Below are 21388 nucleotides of genomic sequence, written 5' to 3' on the forward strand. Positions count from 1 at the left end.
GACATTTACTTACACTGATATGATTTAGACCCTAGTATCAAGTTCTAATAATGCTTTGTCCTCCCTGGTGCCACTAGTGCACAATGGTATCTGTAGCTGCCAACAACTGGGGAGCCACATGCAGGGAGTCCAAAAGTCACATCGGTCTCCCGAGCCACTGGTTGCAGAATGCTGGTCTAATTGATCTGCCAAATAGTTTAATGGGTATGATCTCCAGCACCGGCAAGTAGTAGCCAAGCCAACATATTAGAGAGGGGATTCAAAGAGGTTTCTTTAAATCCTTTAGAGGGGTTGTATGACATTAGCAGAAAGGGTCTGCTTTGTTTCCCAGATACTCTTGTCTATGGGCACATCTGGTATAGCAACTTGGCCTCATTCAAGTAAGAACTGCAATACCAGACAACACATGGACAAAAGTGAGTCTGCTTCTGAAAAAAAACGTATACAAGCCTTTTATAGAGAACCTTTCACCTGCCCATACATGTAGCTGAGTGCAGCATGTAATAGGCCGGGCTTCACAAACACTGTCTCGCTTTACATTTTTTTCCTATCTTCTCCGTTATTTACATATCGGTGTCATTATTTGGCGCCCGATATGTAAATAAACCCCTGAACTGTCAATGGGTCGTTTCTATCTAACTAAATGGCAAGGGGGTGTCATGTCTTCGCTCTGACACTGTCCAATCAGCTACGGACAGTGTCAGGGCGGCTTGCGCTGTGTTTCCACCCGCGAGCGCACTCAGCTGCGCATGTATGGGCAGGAGAAATGTTCTCTTTAAGAATAAATCACATTGTAGATACTCTAGGCAATAGACATTTTTATTGTCATGTCTGAAAAATATTTAATATTGTAGTCTTTGTTCTGAGCCACAACAATTGACACGTTTTATATTTCCCATCTCCCCCCCCCCCCCAAAAAACGAACCCATAATATACTTTGTTTCAATGTTGATATTCCAACCAGATTGTATAAAGCCATTTCATTGTTGTGTACTATAAGTGTCATGAACCTTTGTGACCAGCCTATATTAGGCCCTAATGATCAAGATTATTTTTTTTGCGGGATTAGTTGTACTTTTTAATGGCACCATTTTGGGGTAGGTAGCATTTTTAGATGAACTTTTATTAACTTTTTTTTGGAGGGGAATAGAAAAAATCCCTGAAATTCCGCCATTGTTCAGCGTTTTAAATGGACGCCATTTGCTGTGCGGCGTAAATAACATGTTACCTTTATTCTATGGGTCGGTACGATTACGATGATACCACATATGTTTAGGTTTTTTATGTTTTACGACTTTTGCACAATAAAAACACTTGAACTAAAATTATTTATTTTTGCATCGTCTCTTTCCAAGACCCGTAATACTTTTATTTGTCCGTCAATGTAGTGATATGACGGCTTGTTTTTTGCGGGACGAGATGTAGTTTTGATTGGTACTCTTTTGGGGTATGTGGGACTTATTGATTAACTTTTATTACTTTTTTTGGGGGACAATGGAAAAAAATAGCAATTTCGCCATTGTTTTTTGCGGGTTTTTTTACCTGTTCACCTTGCGGTTTAGGTTTAAATTACATATTAACTTTGTTTGGGTCATTACAGTTACGGCGATACCATATATGTGTAGTTTTATTTATTTTTTAAACTTTTACTAAATAAAACCAATTTTTACGGGAAAAAAATGGTTTTATTTATTTTTTTTACTGTAATTTTTATTTAACATTTATTACTTATTTTATTAGTCCCACTAGGGGACTTTACTATGCGATCTTTAGATCGCTGCTATAATGCTTTGGTATACCTCATATACCAAAGCATTATTGCCTGTCCGTGTAAATCTGGCAGGCAATCTATTAGGACGTGCCTCTGGCGCGTCCTAATGGGCATATGCCCAGGGCAGACCTGGGGGCCCGTATCACGTCCCCGGCTGCCATGACACCCCATCGGAGGCCCGCTATTGCATTTGCGGGCTGGTGTTGAGTGACAGAAGGAGCTCACTCCCTCTGCAAATTATTTAAATGCCGCAGTCGCTAACTGGTTAAACGGCCGCGATCAAAGTAAACCGGTGGACAGCCGTGCAGGGCTTAGACTGGGCCGCCGTGAAAAGGCGACAGCCTAGCCTAAGGCCCCTTAGTGATTTCCGTGAAAAGGCGTATTGGTTATCACTAAGGGGTTAATGTAAATAATGATAATTGATCAATTGTAAGTGTACTTGCAGTAGTTCTTAGTAGCAGCTCTAAATGCTGGCTGATAGACTATCCGGCTTTACAGCACATAACCCGAGGCTTGTTCTTTTGGTTCTACAAGATTTCCTATAACTTTATCACAAAGTTTGACTGTATTTACAGCTACTGCGGAATAGTGAAATGTGACAGATTGGGTTCTCTAAAAAAAATTCTGCGTTTAATCTTCTTAAGGCCGAATTCAGACGACCGCACTATACGTCCGTGTGACAGCTGTTAAAACAACGGCCCTCACGCGGACGCATGTATTTCAATGGGGCCGTCCACAGGCCGTTGTTTTAATGGACCGTGTGAAGGGTCAGTTGAAAGATAGAACATGTTCTATCCCCATATTGTTGAATTGCAGTGTAGAGCTATATATAAATTTATTAAGCCATTTTAGGAACAAGGGTTTTAAGTTACCGGAAATATCATCCCAAGGGTTGATGTGTGGTGATCATGGGATAACGTCTTAGGTCATCTATATCTTACTGCTGTCTAATCTCCAGACGGAACAAGTTGCAGTGTGAATGGAGTCATTTTGCTCCTTTATACAGAATGTTATGGGGCCTATCTCAATAGTCAGATGTGTGGTAATGAATGTTATGCGGTTTTTGGTAATTTTAGCAGTCTAATGAATTTTTCAACATATAAAATAAACAAATTATTTTCCCTGTGCTGTCACTTATAGGTATCATGGTGCATCAATGGATATCAGACTCTGAATAAATAGTAAAGGGGTTTAGACAGCAATGTTCTGTACTGAATACGTGTCCAGAATCCGGGTTATTTCAGTGAGCGTCCTGGCAACGACACAGGCATCCTGGGAATTCATTTCATTTAAGTTGGATCAGATGGAAATGAAGAGGCAAAATCCGTAGCTAGGAATAAATTGGCAGGAGCCTATAACTATTGGTATTCCGCTTTCATGTCTTGTTTATTTAACACACTCGTAGTGATTCGATTTACCAGCAATAAAACCCTTTATTGTGAAGGTAAGGACTGGATAAAGTCTTGAAGAAGTTCACCTAAGTTATGAGATTTTTAAACTTTTTACATAGATTTAGGTACAATTATTCATCAAGTACAAAATTGCCTTGTACGAATTGCCTTAATACTTTTACGTTCCCTAAATTCATTGTAATCCGCTATAGAAGGTGCAGGCCTCATGCTAGCAGTGGGTCTGTTAATCTGCACACTGTGTTAAATGAGGGATCAGTATTTTATATTCTGTGGTTGCCATGTCACTGACTGGTTATTGTCCACATCCTTCTTGACTGCAATGCTGGTGGTTAGGATGTGTGTAGTGATGTGAATAGCAATTTGGGACGAACAATGTTCAATGCATAAGAACGGTCACTGGAGACACGTTGCATAGTCTATTGCGGAATAACCAGAGCTGGAGTAAGATATTACGTTCAGTCAGAAAACAACATGTGACATATGTAACAGATACAACATGCCACGTAATCTCATTGTAGTCATTTCCATGTGTGACGACCTCTTCTAGCTCCCAACTATGCCCTTCTATCTGGATTTATCAGTCAAAAGACATCTCTTCCTATCTCCGTGACCAAGGGATATAGTCTCCTAACAGACCGAACTGCTGTGGTCACAGACAATATTTCATATAGGAGCCTGGGAGAGAACAGGTTAAGGGGGACTCCACCCATAAAGCCAGAAACAGATATAGAAGATGGCTCCCAGTCCTGGGATGAGTTGGGAGGACAAATGCTTGAACTAGAAAATGAATTCAGATAAGTAGAAACAAAGGTGGATGTGTGCATAAAGCAACATGGTTTGTATGATGGGTCAGGGGGAGCTTTTGTAGTGGGAATAGGTTTTAAAAGCTATGTACAACTTATGAAAGGAAAATTTATTTAAAAAAATCTATGTTTTTTGTGTTTTTAAATAACTTTTAAATTGACTTTTTATTAAATTTTGTTTTTACTTTTTAAGATACAGCTTCTATCTATCCTGTGTGCATTGAAGCTGTATCATTTGTCTCAGCCGTTTCCGTCAGTTCAGCTGAATGTACGACTCTGCTGAAAGCACCTCCTGCATGTCTCTGACACACAGGATCCACCTAATATCGATCGCAAGTCCATAACTTAGATGTGATTGTTATTAGTTGAATCCTATGTGTCAGAGACATGTAGGAACTGCTTTCAGCCGAACCGTCAGTTCAGCCGATTCCGCTTTGACAGAACAATACAGCTTTTATGTATACAGGATACATAGAAACTGTATCTTAAAAAGTTCAAAAAAAAATTTGACGAAAGACAATTAAAAAGCTGTTTAAAAGAAAAAAATTCCCTTCAAACGTGTACATAGCCTTTAAAGGTGTTTTTTTATGATTATATTAATTAGTTTGAATAGCATACATAGTTTCATTAAAGATCATTTTACTAAATGTGTTTAAGCCCTTTACTTTCATTATACAATATGTTTGACTCGTTTGAATCCGATTTTCCCGTCATTGAGAGGACTGTTCTGTCAGAGTTTACAAATTTGAATAGGATAACATGTCGGATGTACCACATACATAGTGTATAGTATATTCACCTCCGATGACTTAAAATATGACTTTCTCCACTGGCACAACCGTTTCTTATTGAACGCGTTGAGCTACTGAGCTGGTGTCAGTGGACTAATGTTGTATGTTGGCAGCCGGTCATAATGCATGAAAGGAATCGTGGCTTCATTCCAGTATCTGCAAATACAGGAAGCAGTGAAAGACTTCTCAGCCAACTTCGGTAATTAATTGTTCATTAGACTTAAGCTTTGACATTACAACAAAAGAATCATTAAAATGGACCGGAGTCTAACCAAAGAGAGATGTTTTTGTAGCCCCTTGTGTTTTGTGGACATGGTGTTTAAACATATTTTGCTTTTGTGTTTTCACAGAATATCGATATAACCAACTTCAGTAGCAGTTGGAGCGATGGCCTGGCTTTCTGTGCCCTGCTTCATACGTATATGCCAGCTCATATACCATACCATGAGCTCAATAGCCAAGACAAGGTACTTTTTTCTTCTTCCAATTATTCTTGTCTTTTTGAACTTAGGATTTTTTTTCTTTGTAAATTCTATTTTTTCTTCGAAGAAAATTTTAGGTTATACATAAAAAATTATAATAATAATGGTACCTGGCCATCAAAAGATATTTACGTTCTTTCTGAGGGCATGCAGAACCTCTGATTGATGCGATAACCAAGAGAAAGGTAGTTTTGTCAAGAAAGGTAGAACATAAACAGATTACTAATAAACTATATACATAGTCCGATGCAATCAGAATGCAATATAAAACACAAGCAATAAAATAATTGGTGTAAAAGTGAATTTTACCGAAACCAGCTAGAGGGGGACGGTAGTAATTTCTCTGGAATGAGGGACTCCAGCTTCAATAGTACTCCGTCATGAGGCGGTAGTACTACGAGGAGGGAAATTTCCACTAGGATAGGGGTGATCACTACTTTTGAAGGCCCCAGACACAAACTTTGTGTGGTTTCTCATGTTCCAGCTAGCAACATTTCTAATATCTGTAAAAGGGGAAGAGTATAGGTCCTAGAGTTTAGGGGGCACTGATCTATGAAAAATGGTATGATGGGGAGCATTATTCAACGCCTTTGTTAAAAAATGGTGTCTACATGGCTAAAGGGTGGTAGTTAATAGTCGTGATTGAGAAGAAAGCCCTCACGGGGGTCCAATGTTGATAGATATTTATGAAAAACTAGAATGGTTCCTTTAGAAATTGGATTGATTTTGGTTAGAAATATCTAGTTAGCGAATCCTAGTCAGAGTAGTGGAAATATCTTTAGGCCTAGTGGGATCCGCTCTACTTCAACATGAGGGGGGTATTCATTCCATCTGTTCAAGAGGATCCATCTACTAAGACGATTGACCTGGTAATATGAGTGTCTGGTAGACTCATTTAGTTTTGTGGTATTTTGAGTGTGAGGACCAGCTAAGGCTTCGTTCACATCTGCGCTAGGGCTCCGTTCCGATGTTCCATCCGTCTGTGCTTTCTGTCGGAACGGAGCCCTGACAGACACAAACGGAAACCATACGTTTCCGTTTCCATCACCATTGATTTCAATGGTGACAGATCCGTTGCAAGTGGTTTCCGTTTGTCTCCGTTGTGCAAGGGTTCCATTGTCTTGACAAAATCAATAGCATAGTCGACTACGCTATTCATTCTGTCACAATGACGGAACCCTTGCACAACTGTCACAAACTCAAACCATTTGCACCAGATCCGTGACTGAAGTGGCGATACGTACTAGAGCAGGGCTTCTCAATATTTATTCTACTGAGACCTGACCAGTCAGAACATGGTGATGCCTGGGCTTCACTATTGGTCATGGTCCATGACAAAATTTGGAACAATTACCTAAATTTATCTTAACATTCAAAACACAGTCGGACTTCTGTCACTACTGTCTAACCAGCTGCGCCTCTCCAACAACTGGGGTGTGCCACACAGTTTGAGAAGCACTGCAGTAGAAGTCTCCTCCTGTTTCGGATGTCTCTGGGACCTCAGTAATACCTAGAGATATATGGAGATATCCGCAATTTTGTTCAGTGCAATATCCATCTAAACCCCACTAGTTGAGTTGTCTGTCAGTGCCCAGTCCTTGGGGATCAAAACAGGCTGACAGGAGAAAGCAATTTGTGAATAGATAAATACATTTATGGTTTACCTTGCAATCCAATGCAATCCAAAAATGTTTAAAATATATCCTGTTGCACATTCCCTCTAGGCAGGGCTGGTGTCAGCACTCGGCGAACCCAGGCAAGTGCCAAGGGCCCATTCGGCCACCAGGTGTGGACACTGCTATCATGGCTCCTCCAGGATTGGAATCCCCGGCCAAAGCGCTGCCAACACACTTGCCAGGGATTCTGCTTCTAGAGGGAGCCTCTGTCTAAGAGGCGGCGTAACTACCGCTGTAGCATCCGCTATGGGGCCCACGCCACCTGTCATCACAGCGGACCCCCCCACACCCAGTGGCCCCGCTAGCAGCGACTCTGGCTGCTACAGTGGTAGCGACGCCACATTCAATAGTATATTCGTCCTTAGGCCGCAGATACTATTATACACTATGGCAGAGCAGGGAGGTAGCTCCCTACTTTGCCTGGGAGTCTGTAGCCTAGTAAATGGCAGAGCGCTAGTAGCGCTCTGCCCGGGACTCCGGCTCTGGGGTTTCCCCTGACATCGTTGTCCATATATGGACAGTGATGTCCGGAGCAGAGCAGTGTCCCAGGCAGAGTGCTAGTATCCATATATGGACATTGATGTCAGGGGCTTCCCCAAAGACAGGATCCCGGAGCAGAGCCTTTGCTAGCGCTCTGCCTGGGACTTCAGCTCTGCTCCGGACATCACTATCCATATATGGACAGCGCAGGAGTCCTAGGCAGAGTGCTTGTAGTGCTCTGCCCGGGACTATTGCTCTGGAGTTACCCCCTGACATCACTGTCCATATATGGACAGTGACATCAGGGGCTCCTCCTGAAGCAGAATCCTTGGCCAGAGCGTCGGCAATGCTCTGGTTGTGGTTTCAACCCTTGAGGAAGCCCCAAAGGAGCTAGCTACAGGGAGGGGGGCTGTGTGGCACTACCTGGGAGAGGGGAGTGTGTGGCACTACTTGGGAGGGGGGGGGGCTGTGTGGCACCACACTACCTCCATGAGTTTCCCCGCAAAGGGGCCCACTAAGTCTGTCGCCCACGTGACCACCTAAACTTTGAGCCGGCCCAGCCTCTAGGTCCCACCATAATGGCAGAAATCTCCTACAGTTCCATAACTTTTGCCTACTGACAAAATTAGTTTTAACTTTAACCCCTTCCCGACATTTGTCGTAAGTATACGTCATGGAAAGCCAGTGCTTCCCGCAGAAGTCGAGTTGGTGCCATCATCCCCGGATGTCAGCTGTATCTTACAGCGGGCACCCTGCTGTAATGGCAGGGACCGAAGTTAGCTTCGATTCTCGCCATTAACCCCTTAAATGCAGCGGTCAGAAGCGATAGCTGCATTTAAGGTGTTTGCAGCTCATTGGCACCCCAGCAATGAAATCTGTGGCTGCAATGGCAACTGGAGGCCTAATAGTAGCCTCCCGGTCTGCCTAGTACGGAAAGCTTCCAGCCCCTGCCCAGAGGTGGGCCTAAAAGGCTTCCGTAGCCGTCAGCAAGATGGTGCCGGCTCAGGAGATGAGCCGGCGTCATCAGCGGGGGATATCAGCTGTATGTTACAGCTGACATCCACCTGTAACGGAAGGAACCGGAGCTAGCTCCGATCCCTGGCATTAACCCATTAGAAAGTGATCGCTGCATCTTTGTGGTTGTCAGCAGATCGGCAGCTCTGCCCTGCAATCGCAGGGCTGCCGACTGCTACTATGGCAACAGGAGACCTAACAATGGCCAGGTAGTGCAATGTATTATAAAAAAAAAAATCTGACAGTTGGACTTTCAAGTCCCCTAGTGGGACTAAAGAAAAGTGTAAAAAATAGTGTACAAAGTGAAAAAAAAGTTTCAAGTAATAATATAAGACACTATTGCCCTTTTTCCCTTATGAAGTCCTTTATTATTGAAATAAAACCATACATATTTGGTATCGCTGCGACCGTACCAGCCTAAAATATAAAATTATTATGTTATTTATTCTATGCGGTGAACGGCGTAACAAAACCCCGTAAAAAACCATGGCAGAATTTTTTGGTCACTTTTCCCTACAAAAATCTAAATACAAAGTGATCAAAAAGTCACATGTATCCAAAAATGGCAACTATAAAATCATAGCTCGTCTCGCAAAAAACAAGCCCTCATACAGTTCCGTTGACGAAGAAATTAAAAAGCTATGGTTCTCACAACATGGCGACAGAAAAAAACACATTCTTTTTACAAAAGTAATTTTATTGGGCAAAAAGTTTTAAAACATAAAGTGCTATAAATTAGGTATTCCTGGACTCGTACTGACCCACAGAATAAAGTTAATATGTAATATTATAACGCATGGTGAACGCTGTACAACTTTTTTTAAAAAAAACTATGCCAGAATTGCTGTTTTTTGGTCACCTTGCCTCCCAAAAAAATAGGATAAAAAGTGATCAAAAAGTCGCATGTATGACAAAATGGTACCAATAATAACTACAGCTCATCCAGCAAAAATACAGCCCAAGTATCACGAAGTCTATGAAATAAAATTAGTTAAGGCTCCAATAAGTCAGGAAATAAAAATATGCGGATTTGCAGGCCAGAGGGGGAACATTTCTTCTGTTTCAAGAGAGGATTTGTCGGGGCCATAAAATTAGGGAACCAGGAAGTGGAGGGCCCAAACATATCTGCTGGAAGTGAGGGTTGCCCGCATTACGCCAGGACAACATTTCGCACCTTTGCAGTTTGGGGAATTTTGCTGGGGTGTGGACCAAAAGGGGGATAAAAAAGTACAGTGCGACACTGGCCTGTGCATAAAGGATTGCTTCACAGCATAACCAATATCTATGGATTATTTTGTGTTTTTTTTCCCCATTATTATACCACCTACTATGTACTCTGCCCAGGTTACATGTACCCCCACATTAAAAACGAATACCGGTAAAACTCAAAAAAAAAAAAAATATTACCAAGCAAAATCTACGCTTCAAAAGCCAAATAGTGCTCCCTCTCTTCTGAGCCCTACAGCGTACACAAACCGCAGATTACTTCCGCATATATTGCATCGCCATAACCCGAGAGGTCACTTTTAAAAAATTTTGGGGTGTGTCTCCCAAGTGGCACAAGCTGGGCATGACATATTTGCCACTGAAATTGCATATCTGGGGAAAAATGTAAATTTTTACTTTGCACCATCCGCAGCGCAACCACTTATGGAAAAGACCTCCAGGGTGAAAATGCTCACTACACCCCTTAATAAATGCCTGGAGGGGTGTAGTTTCCACTGTACTGGTTCTTTAGGGGCTTTGCAAAAGCAACATGGTGTCAAGAAACCAATCCAGCAAAATCTGTGCTCCAAAAGTCAAATGGCGCTCCTTCTCTTCTAAGATCCTTGCCGTGTGCCCAAACAGCAGTTTATGACCACATATGGGGAATCTCCATACTCCAGAGAAGTTGCTTTACAAATATTGTTTTTTTTTTCCCCCTTTTATTTGTTGAGAAAATGAAAAAGCTAAAGCTATGTCTTATTGAAGAAAAAGGATTGTTTATATTTTCACTGCCCAATTCTAATAAACTCTATGAAACACCTATGGGGTCAAAATGTTCACTACACCCCTAGATCATTTCCTCAAGGGGAGTTTCCAAAATGGGGCCACTTGTGGGGGTTTCCACTGTTTTGTCCCCTCAGGGGCCTTGCAAATGCGACATAGCCTCCGCAAACCATTCCTGCTAAATTTGAGCTCCAAAAACCAAATGGCGCTCTTTCTCTTCTAAGCCCTGCTGGATGTCCAAACAGCCGTTTATAACCACATGTGGCGTATTGTTTTACTCGGGAGAAATCGCTTTACAAATGTTGTGGTGCTTTTTCTCCTTTAGTCTTTGTGGAAATTAGAAAAAAAATTAGCTAAACCTACATTTTCTTTGAAAGAATGTAGATTTTTATTTTCACGGCCTATTCCAATAATTTCTGCAATAAACCAGTAGGGTTAAAATGCTCACCATACCCCTAGATAATTTCCTTGAGGGGTGTAGTTTCCCCAAATGGGGTCACTTTTGGGGGTTTCCACAGTTTTGGTACCACCAGAGCCCTTCAAACCTGAAATGGTGCCTAAAATATATTCTAATAAAAAGGAGGCCCAAAATCCACTAGGTAGTCCTTTGCTTCTGAGGCTTGTGCTTCAATCCATAAGCAAACTAGGGCCACATGTGGGATATTTCCTAAAACTGCAGAACCTGGGCAATAAATATTGAGTTGCGTTTCTCTGGTAAAACTGTGTGTTACAAAATAAATAATGGATTTAAAATGAATTTCTACAAAAAAAATTAAAAATTTAATTTGTACATCTCACCTCTACTTTGCTTTATTTCCTGTGAAACGTCTAAAGGGTTAAGAAACTTTGAGGGGTGAAGTTTTTAAAATGGGGTGACTTATTGGGTGTTTCTAATATAGAAGGCCCTCAAAGCCACTTCACATCTGAACTGATCCCTGAAAAAATAACCTTTTGCAATTTTCTTGAGAATTTGAGAAATTGCTGTTAAATTTGTAAGCCTTGTAACGTCCTAGAAAAATAAAATGTTCAAAAAACTATGCCAATCTAAAGTAGACATATGGGGAACGTTAATTCGCAACAATTTTGTGTGGTATAGCTGCCTAACTTACAAACAGATACATTAAAATTTAGAAAAATGCAAATTTTTGCAATTTTCACCAAATTTTGGTGTTTTTCACAATTAAGTACTAAATGCACAGAGCAAATTTTAATAGTAACAAAGTCCAATGTGTCACGATAAAATCTCAATGTGAAACAAGTCAGAGCCTCATTTTTCAATTCTGTCAGGAAGGTCAAAAGTGGCCAATGCGTGGAGGGGTTAAAGGGAATGTATAGTCAGAAAATGACATTTAAATCAGATTTTTATTATATACCGTACATATTTTTTTTTACATTTTTGGTGGTGTTTTTTTTGTTATTTTTTATTTGACTATCCACATAAAAAAAGCCTTGAAATATTCGTTTTCATACTGGCCACTAGAGCATTTACCAAAAAAAAGCTGATATTTCCTGTTCTCTGTAGCTCACTTGTCTGTTTTGTTGTATATACTGGCACAGGATGAATAGAATCCTCTCATTATCATTCGTGGGTGGGGGATAGAATGACAGCTCTATTGTATTACTGGAGATGTAGATAAGGTAGCATAGTAACATTACACACACAGAGAAGGCTCTGTATGCATCTCGCCTGGTGTTTGCAGGAGTACTCCATCACTCTCTAGAGACTGTAAAAATCAACGAGATTTTTCCCATTCATTTGAGCTGCCATAAGGCACACACAAACTGCTATTCCGACTACACAGGAAGTACAGGAAGGGTGTCTCCAATATGGCCGCCCCAGGGAAGGTTTAACAAAAAAAAAAAATATCTACAACATCTTAAAAACAAACAAAAAAATAAACCCTATACATTATATACTTAAATGTAATCAATGAAACTAAAATTAAATATATGGCCCATTCCCTTTAATGGACACTGAAGCACTGAATACAGTTCAGATTTTTTTAAGATTTCTTGGTATGTAAAATATAAATGCTGCTATAGGAGAGCATGGTCAGGGTTTGCTAATACATTATAAAGAACAACTTCTAAGACCTCATGCACATGTCTGTATTACGGCTCTTCCGGTTTTATAAGAAAGCTTACGGATAGTTTTATCTTTTCGATTTTGTATGAATCCGACAGAAAACAAGTTCTGGCATGCTCCATTTGATGCCTTGTACGGAGACATTCTAAGGCCTTATTCACACGATAGTGAAAAACGGCCGTTTGCAGAACAATGATGTTCTATGTGTGTATTCACACGGCTGTTTTTTTAACGGCCCGTGAATAATGGCCGTGAAAAAATAGGACTTGGCCTATTTTTGGCCGTTTTTTAGCCATTTAAATGGGTTTCTTGGATTAGGAGTAAGTCTGAACAGGATTTCTTGAGGAGGGTGGCATTTTGGCTCCTTTTTTGAGGAACATTAAAACCCTTTACGTTAGAAGATGTTATGACTATAATGTTTTGAGCCATATTAGTATAGACGGTCACGATATAGGGCCTTTTAACTAGAGAGCTCTCCAGATAATGTGTAAGGAGTTCGGCAAATTTCTTAGACTGAAAAGGGAGGGGTATTTTCTGAGAATGGAACTGTATCCCACTAAGAAAATGGGCGGAAGAGGGGTAGGTAAGTAACTGGGGTTGCATGAGGCAGTTTCAGTGAGGCTGGCTTTGAGGTCCCAGATGTATAGCTTACAGGGGTAGGGAGAGAGGGAGAGCGAGAGAGGGAGAGCGAGAGAGGGAGAGGGAGAGCGAGAGAGGGAGAGGGAGAGCGAGAGAGGGAGAGGGAGAGCGAGAGAGGGAGAGCGAGAGAGGGAGAGCGAGAGAGGGAGAGCGAGAGAGGGAGAGGGAGAGGGAGAGGGAGAGGGAGAGGGAGAGGGAGAGGGGGAGGGGGATAATCTCCACATCTGCAGAAACATGGAACCATCTCACAACGAAAGATGAATCCCAAGTCATCTCAGGTGGCCAAGATGGACTTATATTCTGAGGTGTCCTGGTAGACTATATATATATATATATATATATATATATATATATATATATATATATATACAGGGCCGCCATCAGGAATTTCAGGGCCCCCTACAGCTAAATTTTCGGGGCCCCCCTACCGTGGCACCGCCTGTTAACGGTACTCCGTCCAGCACTATATCATGGTACCCAGGGCCGCCATCAGGGGGGGGTATTAGGAGTACTGATGTGAGAGGCCCGGCCAAACCTAATTGAAAGGGGGGCCCGGCAAACTGCCGCGACTTGCCTTTGGTAGAAAAAAAACAGGCCCCTGCAATGGGGCCCGTTTTTTTCACCAAAAGAATGTCATGAGCTGCGGGCCCCCCTTTCAATTAGGTTTGGCCGGGCCTCTCACATCAGTACTCCTAATACCCCCCCCTGATGGCGGCCCTGGGTAGCATGGGGGTCGTCATGGAGGCCGTCAAACACCGCCGCCCGTGCGACCGATCACGCGCACCCGCAAACTCCCGCGCATGCGCACCGGCGACCGCCTGGAACCGCGCACCGAATTTTGACCTGCCCACACTATCTTGCCGCGTTTTTTGCCTGCGGCGATTGAGGACAGCAGACAGAAAACGCAGCGAAAAATGCATTTTCTGCCTCCCATTGATTTCGATGGGAGGTCAGAGGCGGAACCGCGGCAAGAAAGGACGTGCTGCTTTTTCTTTTTTCCGCGACTGGCTCCCATTGATTTCAGATTAAATCAATGGGAGGCGGTTTTGGAAGTTTTTTGGTGCTGATTCTGACGCAGTGTCCGAGTCAATATCAAGGCCCAAAAACTCTGTGAACTGGGCCTTATTGTTAGGGCTTATTCAGACGAACGTGTAATACGTCCGTGCAACGTGTGTGATTTTCACGCGCCTCGCACGGACCTGTGTTACTCTATGGGGCCGTTCAGACTGTCAGTGATTTTCACGCAGCGTGAGTCCGCTGCGTAAAACTCACGACATGTCCGATATTTGTGCATTGTTCGCACATCACGCACCCATTGAAGTCAATGGGTGCGTGAAAATCACTCCCAGCACTTCCGCAGCCGTATAAACTATGAATAAAAACAGAAAAGCACCACGTGCTACAAACATACAGAGTGTCATAATGATGGCGGCTGCGCGAAAATCACGCAGCCGCGCATCATACGCTGCTGACACACGGAGCTGTTATGGACCTTTTGCAAGCGCAAAACGCCACGTTTTTGCGCGTGCAAAAAGCACACGCTCGTGTAAATCCGGCCTTAGGGTAGGAACACACTAGGCATGAACGCTGCGGATTTTATGCAACACATTTTATTGTGGATAATCCGCAGCGTATTACAGTCGCAGCCGAGTGGATGAGATATGAACAAATCTCATCCACACGCTGCAAAAATAATGGACCTGCAGTGCGGCTTTTGGCTTTTTAAGCCGCAGCGTGTCAATTTATTCTGTGGAATCGCTGCTCCTCTGTTGCGGAAATGCTGCGGTTCTGCCGCAAAAATCACACATGAGAAAAAAAAAAAAAGGCACTTTTTAAAATTTATAAAAAAGTTTAGACTTGCCCCGGCCGTAGTCCTGGTGACGCGATCCTCTATTCTTAGCGCAGCTCGGCCTCCTGTCATGACGTTTCATCCCATGTGACTGCTGCAGGTCACATGGTCTACAGCGTCATCCCAGGAGGCGGGGCTACGTTCAGAAGAGAGAGATGCGTCACCAGGACTACGGCCGGGGCAAGTCTAAACTTTTTTTTCCCTGCAGGATTCCCGCAGCGGACATGCCTCACCAAACCTGCGCCACTATTTGGTGCGGTTTTGCTGGCAGAATTCCCTGCGGCTACCGGGGCGGATAAGCGGTGGAGTTTTACTCAGCATATCCGCCTAGTGTGTCCCTTATGATGTCGCTCCTGGAGCTGCTGCCGGTCTCTAAATAGGCAATTGGTTCAGTAGAATTTGGAATTATTTTTTTTTGTGAACCAGCTTAAAAAAATACAAAACTTTTGTGTTAGGGCCTGTTCACATCACCGTTCGCTTCCGTTCCGTCTGAGGTTTCTGTCGGGTGAACCCCGCAACGGAAAGTGAAAGTGACAGCACAGCTTCCGTTTCAGTCACCATTGATCTCAATGGTGACGGAAACATCGCTAATGGTTTCCGTTCGTCACCATTCCGGCTGGTTTTCGGACGGAATCAATAGCGCAGTCGACTACGCTAATGGTGACGGAAACGGAAGCTGTGCTGTCACTTTCACTTTCCGTTGCGGGGTTCACCCGACAGAAACCTCAGACGGAACCCCGGAACGGAAGCGAACGGTGATGTGAACAGGCCCTAACACAAAAGTTTTGTATTTTTTTTAAGCTGGTTCCCAAAAAAAAATAATTCCAAATTCTACTGAACCAACTGCCTATTTAGAGACCGGCAGCAGCTCCAGGAGCGACATCATAAGGGACACACTAGGCGGATATGCGGAGTAAAACTACACAGCTTATCCGCCCCGGTAGCCGCAGGGAATTCTGCCAGCAAAACCGCACCAAATAGTGGCGCAGGTTTGGTGAGGCATGTCCGCTGCGGGAATCCTGCAGGGAAAAAAAAGTTTAGACTTGCCCCGGCCGTAGTCCTGGTGACGCATCTCTCTCTTCTGAACGTAGCCCCGCCTCCTGGGATGACGCTGTAGACCATGTGACCGCTGCAGCAGTCACATGGGATGAAACGTCATGACAGGAGGCCGGGCTGCGCTAAGAATAGAGGATCGCGTCACCAGGACTACGGCCGGGGCAAGTCTAAACTTTTTATCAATTTAAAAAAGTACCTTTTTTTTTTCTCATTTGTGATTTTAGCGGCAGAACCGCAGCATTTCCGCAACAGAGGAGCGGCGATTCCACAGAATACATTGACATGCTGCGGCTTAAAAAGCCACACTGCAGGTCCATTATTTTTGCAGCGTGTGAATGAGATTTGTTTAAATCTCATCCACTCTGCTGCGACTGTAATACGCTGCGGATTATCCACAATAAAATGTGTTGCATAAAATCCGCAGCGTTCATGCCGAGTGTGTTCCTACCCTAAGGCCGGATTCACACGAGCATGTGCTTTTTGCACGCGCAAAAAACGTGGCGTTTTGCGCATGCAAAAGATCCATAACAGCTCCGTGTGTCAGCAGCGTATGATGCGCGGCTGTGTGATTTTCGCGCAGCCGCCATCATTATGACACTCTGTTTGTATGTTTGTAGCACGTGGTGCTTTTCTGTTTTCATTCATAGTTTATACTGCTGCGGAAGTGCTGGGCGGGATTTTCACGCACCCATTGACTTCAATGGGTGCGTGATTCGCGAACAATGCACAAATATAGGACATGTCGTGAGTTTTACGCAGCGGACACACGGACACACGCTGCGTGAAAATCACTGACAGTCCGCACGGCCCCGTAGAGTAACATAGGTCCGTGCCAGGCGCGTGAAAATCACGCGCGTTGCACGGATGTATTACACGTTCGTCTGAATAAGCCCTAACAATAAGGCCAAGTCCACAGAGTTTTTGGGCCTTGATATTGACTCGGACACTGCGTCAGAATCAGCACCAAAAAACTTCCAAAACCGCCTCCCATTGATTTAATCTGAAATCAATGGGAGCCAGTCGCTGAAAAAAGAAAAAGCAGCACGTCCTTTCTTGCCGCGGTTCCGCCTCTGACCTCCCATCGAAATCAATGGGAGGCAGAAAATGCATTTTTCGCTGCGTTTTTTGTCTGCTGTCCTCAATCGCCGCGAGCAAAAAACGCAGCAAAAAATCGCGGCAAGATAGTGTGGGCAGGTCAAAATCTGCCTCAAAATTCTTTAAGGAATTTTGAGGCAGATTTTTTTTTGCCTGCAAAATACTGTGTGAACAGGGCCATACATAAACAGCACTTTGAGATAATTTACTCACCGTGTCAGAAGAGCTGCTGCTCCCACTCAAGTCCTCTTCCGGCGATGTCTTCCAGGCGAGGTCTTCGGTCCAGACGTCCAGTCCTTCACCTCCAGCCAGGCTCCAGGTAAGTTTTGTCCATGTGTGTCCGCGGCTGCGCGCGCTTCGTTCGCGGGTGCGCGCGCTTCGTTCGCGGGTGCGCGCGCGGCCGATCGCGGGTGCGGGCGTTCGTGGGTGCGCGCTCGCGAGTGCGCACGCGCGGGAGTTTCCTTGTGCGCGCGATCGGGTGCGCGCGCGCGGGCGGACTGTTTGACAGCCCCCCATGACGAGGGGAGGGGGCCCGCAGCACCAGCAGCAGCAGCAGCTCACGACATTCTTTTGGTGAAAAAAACGGGCCCCATTACAGGCCCGTTTTTTCCTACCAAAAGAATGTTGCGGCAGTTGCCGGGCCCCCCTTTCAGTTAGGTTTGGCCGGGCCCCTCACACCACTACCCCTAATACCCCCCTGATGGCGGCCCTGTATATATATATATATATATATATATATATATATATATATATATATATATATATATATATATAATATTTTTTTTTTATATCTGTATCCATAAAAGAGCACACACATACAGACAAATGTTTTAGAGGTACTTATTGATTATCTTCACCCACTGACCCCATATAAAACAGCAGTTTATTTATGTAATATACATTTTCCTGCACAGACAGAAAAAAAAGTTGAATATTAAAAAATAGAATTATTAAAATGTAAAGAAACAGATTTTCTAAGAAAAAACCGAGGAGGGCTTTTTATGATTCCTTACCAAATGGCGAGACACCTTTTTCTTTTTTTAATGAAAGGCTGCCCGCAGGCTGGTAGCGGTGTGATTAAATGCTTAATGGAAATGAAACCCAATATTTGCCTGAGAGGATGTGTGCTTTGTAATATTTTCCATTTTTCTGGCCATGTGCTGTGCATGTTGCAGGCTTGTATTAATAATTATTTATAGTGTTCCTTTGTTGAACTGCAACTAAATAAAACATTCAGGAGGATTTGTTAACTGGATGAATGTGTGCAGCAGGGTTTCTAATCTGTGTGTAAATGCAAAGTCATAGATGATAAATGGATAGATATATAGAAAGAGTAATTGTTTCCCTGAAGATATATCCACAAGGACAGGCAGAAGGCAGTTCATCTGTGGTGTTGTCATTGTGAGTATTCTCTGCAGAATGACAGAATTTGACTGTCACCAAGGGGAAAACAATGATGTCATAATCAAAGCTATGACCTCATCCATCTGTGCGCATATGCAAAAGTGACTGTCCTCAAAGGTCAAAAAGACATTTGTCACATTGAATAATGCCATGTTGCCTACCAAATGACATTTGAAACAATAAGGCCACATTCAGACTCCCCAGATTTGGTGCAGATTCTGCACCGAAACTCCACAACAAAGTACAGTACAATACAGCTGAATAGGGTTTTTAAAACCCCATTTATGCATTATGGAAAAATCCATAGAGCTATTCGGGTATGTTAACACGGCTTATTTTCAGAAGTTTTTCGGGCCGTAAATGCCCCACACACGACTGAAAATACAGGGGCTGAACGCCTCCAAACATCTGCCGATTGACTTCAATGGGGAAAAACGGCGTTTCGTTCCGACGGGGCGTTTATGTGGCCGTTTGAAAAAACGGCACGTAAAAAAGCACCCCGTAAAACGAACTGCATGTCACTTCTTGAGCTGTTTTTGGAGCCGTTTTTCATTGGGTCAATAGAAAAGCAGCTCCAAAAATCGCTGCCAAAACGCATCAAAAAAGTTTGATGCTTAAAAAACGGCTGAAAATCGGAGGCTGTTTTCCCTTCAAAACAGCTCTGTATTTTTCAGCCGTTTTTGTTTCTGCGTGTGAACATACCCTTACAGTATGCTGCAGCTTTTCAAACCTTCAGCATGCCTATTGTGTAGCGGATTTGGCGCTAGAATTTGCTATGAAGGGTAAAATACACTGCAAATTCACCATGAAATCCATAGCAAAATCTGCTAAGTCTCTGGACTAACTTTAAGGCTAGATTCACACGGGCGTTGCACATCTCGGATGTGAAAAACGCTTGTTCATCCGTGCTCTGCGCTGCGGGATATAACGCATCCCCAACAGACTAAAGTCTATGGAGGGATATCTAAAGCGTGAAAAAATAGGACATGTCCCATTTTCTCACAGACCCTTCACACGGTCCGTTGAAACATCGGCTTGAACTTGAAAGTCTGCAATCAGAAAAATTTAAACTAGAAGACGAAAATTTTAATTTTACAGTACTTGTGATCTTTCAAAAACCTATATTCATTGTTCTATTAAAATGAACCCATAGAAACTTTAATAATTGTTATATTCGGATAGAATAATTGTCTTTTTACTTAGGGGTAAATGAGTCTAAGTGGTTTAACTGTCTTTAAATGAGTCTAAAGGCTGGAGGATCAGTGTGGGCTTTGCCCAATCATGTGCACTATTGCTCAGAAGAGAGGTCAAATAACAGGCCAATCAGTTGTAGAGGAATATGCTAAATTCTGAGAGCTGGACTAGGACGGATGAATGTAGCAGAAAACCAGATTGTCCGTTGGTCAGGCTCTGAAGTATGTGCAGAACACATGACATGCAGCATCAACAATGGTAAAATAGGTCAAGAGAAGGAAAGGCGGAAGAGGTTTCTGCATTGGTTATGGCAAAAGGACACCCATAGAAGGATGGTCAGATGGGTTAGGCCTGGGCTACACAGAGACTTTTTGTAGAGCAACTTGATTGATTTTAATTTTTGAGTGATCGCTGCAGTCCATAAGATTGCATGCAACTAAATGTATTCCTTTGGACTGCAGCTGTAGCCTCATGGTTAAAATCAATCATTTGCACTATAAAAAGTCTCCGTGTAGCCAAGGCCTTAAAGGGCTTACAGCAAATTCATGTTATTTTATGGTGCAATTAAAAGTTATAACTTTTTCTAATATACCTTCTGTATTAAATCCTCACAGCTTTCAAGATCTTTGCTTGTTAGTCAGTAGGAACATACAATTCTGTCCATGGTCATGTGATGGACACACAGGCGCATGGCTCGGTACAGTCCCAGTACGTGTATCACAGCTTTGTCTACTAACGGTCCCAGCACCTGTGTGTCCATCACATGACCATGGACAGAATATTATCCACTGGAGGAATATAATGAAAGATCTTGAAAATAGTGAGAAATTAATACATAAATTATATTGGAAAATGTTATAGATTTAAATTGTGCAAAAAATAACATTTATTTGCTGAAAGTGGACAACCCCTTTTAAGGTTTTGTATCATTGAGTCAAGGCGTTCAGTTCATGGAAGGTCTCCCATTTAGATTAAGTTAAAGGTATTGTGCATGTGGGTTGCTTTGTGTGCTTCATGTCCAAGTACAATATTAATGTTCTTATGTTCCATGTCATTAGCTGTGATTTGGTTTGCAAATTTCAATGAAACACTGTCAAATTTTGACTAACCTGCAAAATCACTATGACATGGGAAATTTGTGAAATGGCAAGATAGACACCCTCAAAAGGTGGAGGTAATCAAGAATAAAATGGAAAAAAATGACACGTGACTAATTTTTTGTCTGTGGAGCTTTGTTTTTTTTAAAATATGAGAACATGGTAAGGGCTTCTTCACACGACCAGGATAATCAGCCATGTCACCGCCGTCGTTGTTGTTTTTTTTAACGGCCGTCACACGGCTGCATTAAAATCAATGCATGTCTATGGGGCTATTTTTTTTATTCAACGGACCATGTGAACGGCCTGTGAAAAAATAGGACACCTCTTTTCCCGTTTTCCCGGATCTCTCAATAGACAAGTCGTTGAAGGATCTGCGAAAATTGGTCCCGTGCGGGTGCAAAATGGCCATGAAAAACTTTTGTTTTACTTGGCCAATTTGACACCCGTTCATGTGAATATGGCCGAATTCTGTTTTATGAGGCTAAGAACAGATTCACGTTTTATCAGTATATGTCGCATCTTTACTTTTGTAAAATGCTGACACCGT

At 42.9% G+C, this 21388-nt stretch overlaps 1 protein-coding gene across 3 annotated transcripts in view; it reads left to right on the plus strand.

Annotated features, from left to right (window-relative positions):
• The window catches only part of SPECC1 (sperm antigen with calponin homology and coiled-coil domains 1), a 371633-nt gene that overhangs the window by 331957 nt on the left and 18288 nt on the right, over positions 1-21388 (plus strand). For all 3 annotated transcript variants that reach the window (XM_075854361.1, XM_075854362.1, XM_075854363.1), the window contains one exon: positions 5128-5244. In XM_075854361.1, the coding sequence (XP_075710476.1) occupies positions 5128-5244 (117 nt within the window). The remainder of the gene's footprint in view (positions 1-5127; positions 5245-21388) is intronic.

This window comes from Rhinoderma darwinii, chromosome 2 (assembly GCF_050947455.1).
Source record: "Rhinoderma darwinii isolate aRhiDar2 chromosome 2, aRhiDar2.hap1, whole genome shotgun sequence".
NCBI lineage: Eukaryota > Metazoa > Chordata > Amphibia > Anura > Rhinodermatidae > Rhinoderma > Rhinoderma darwinii.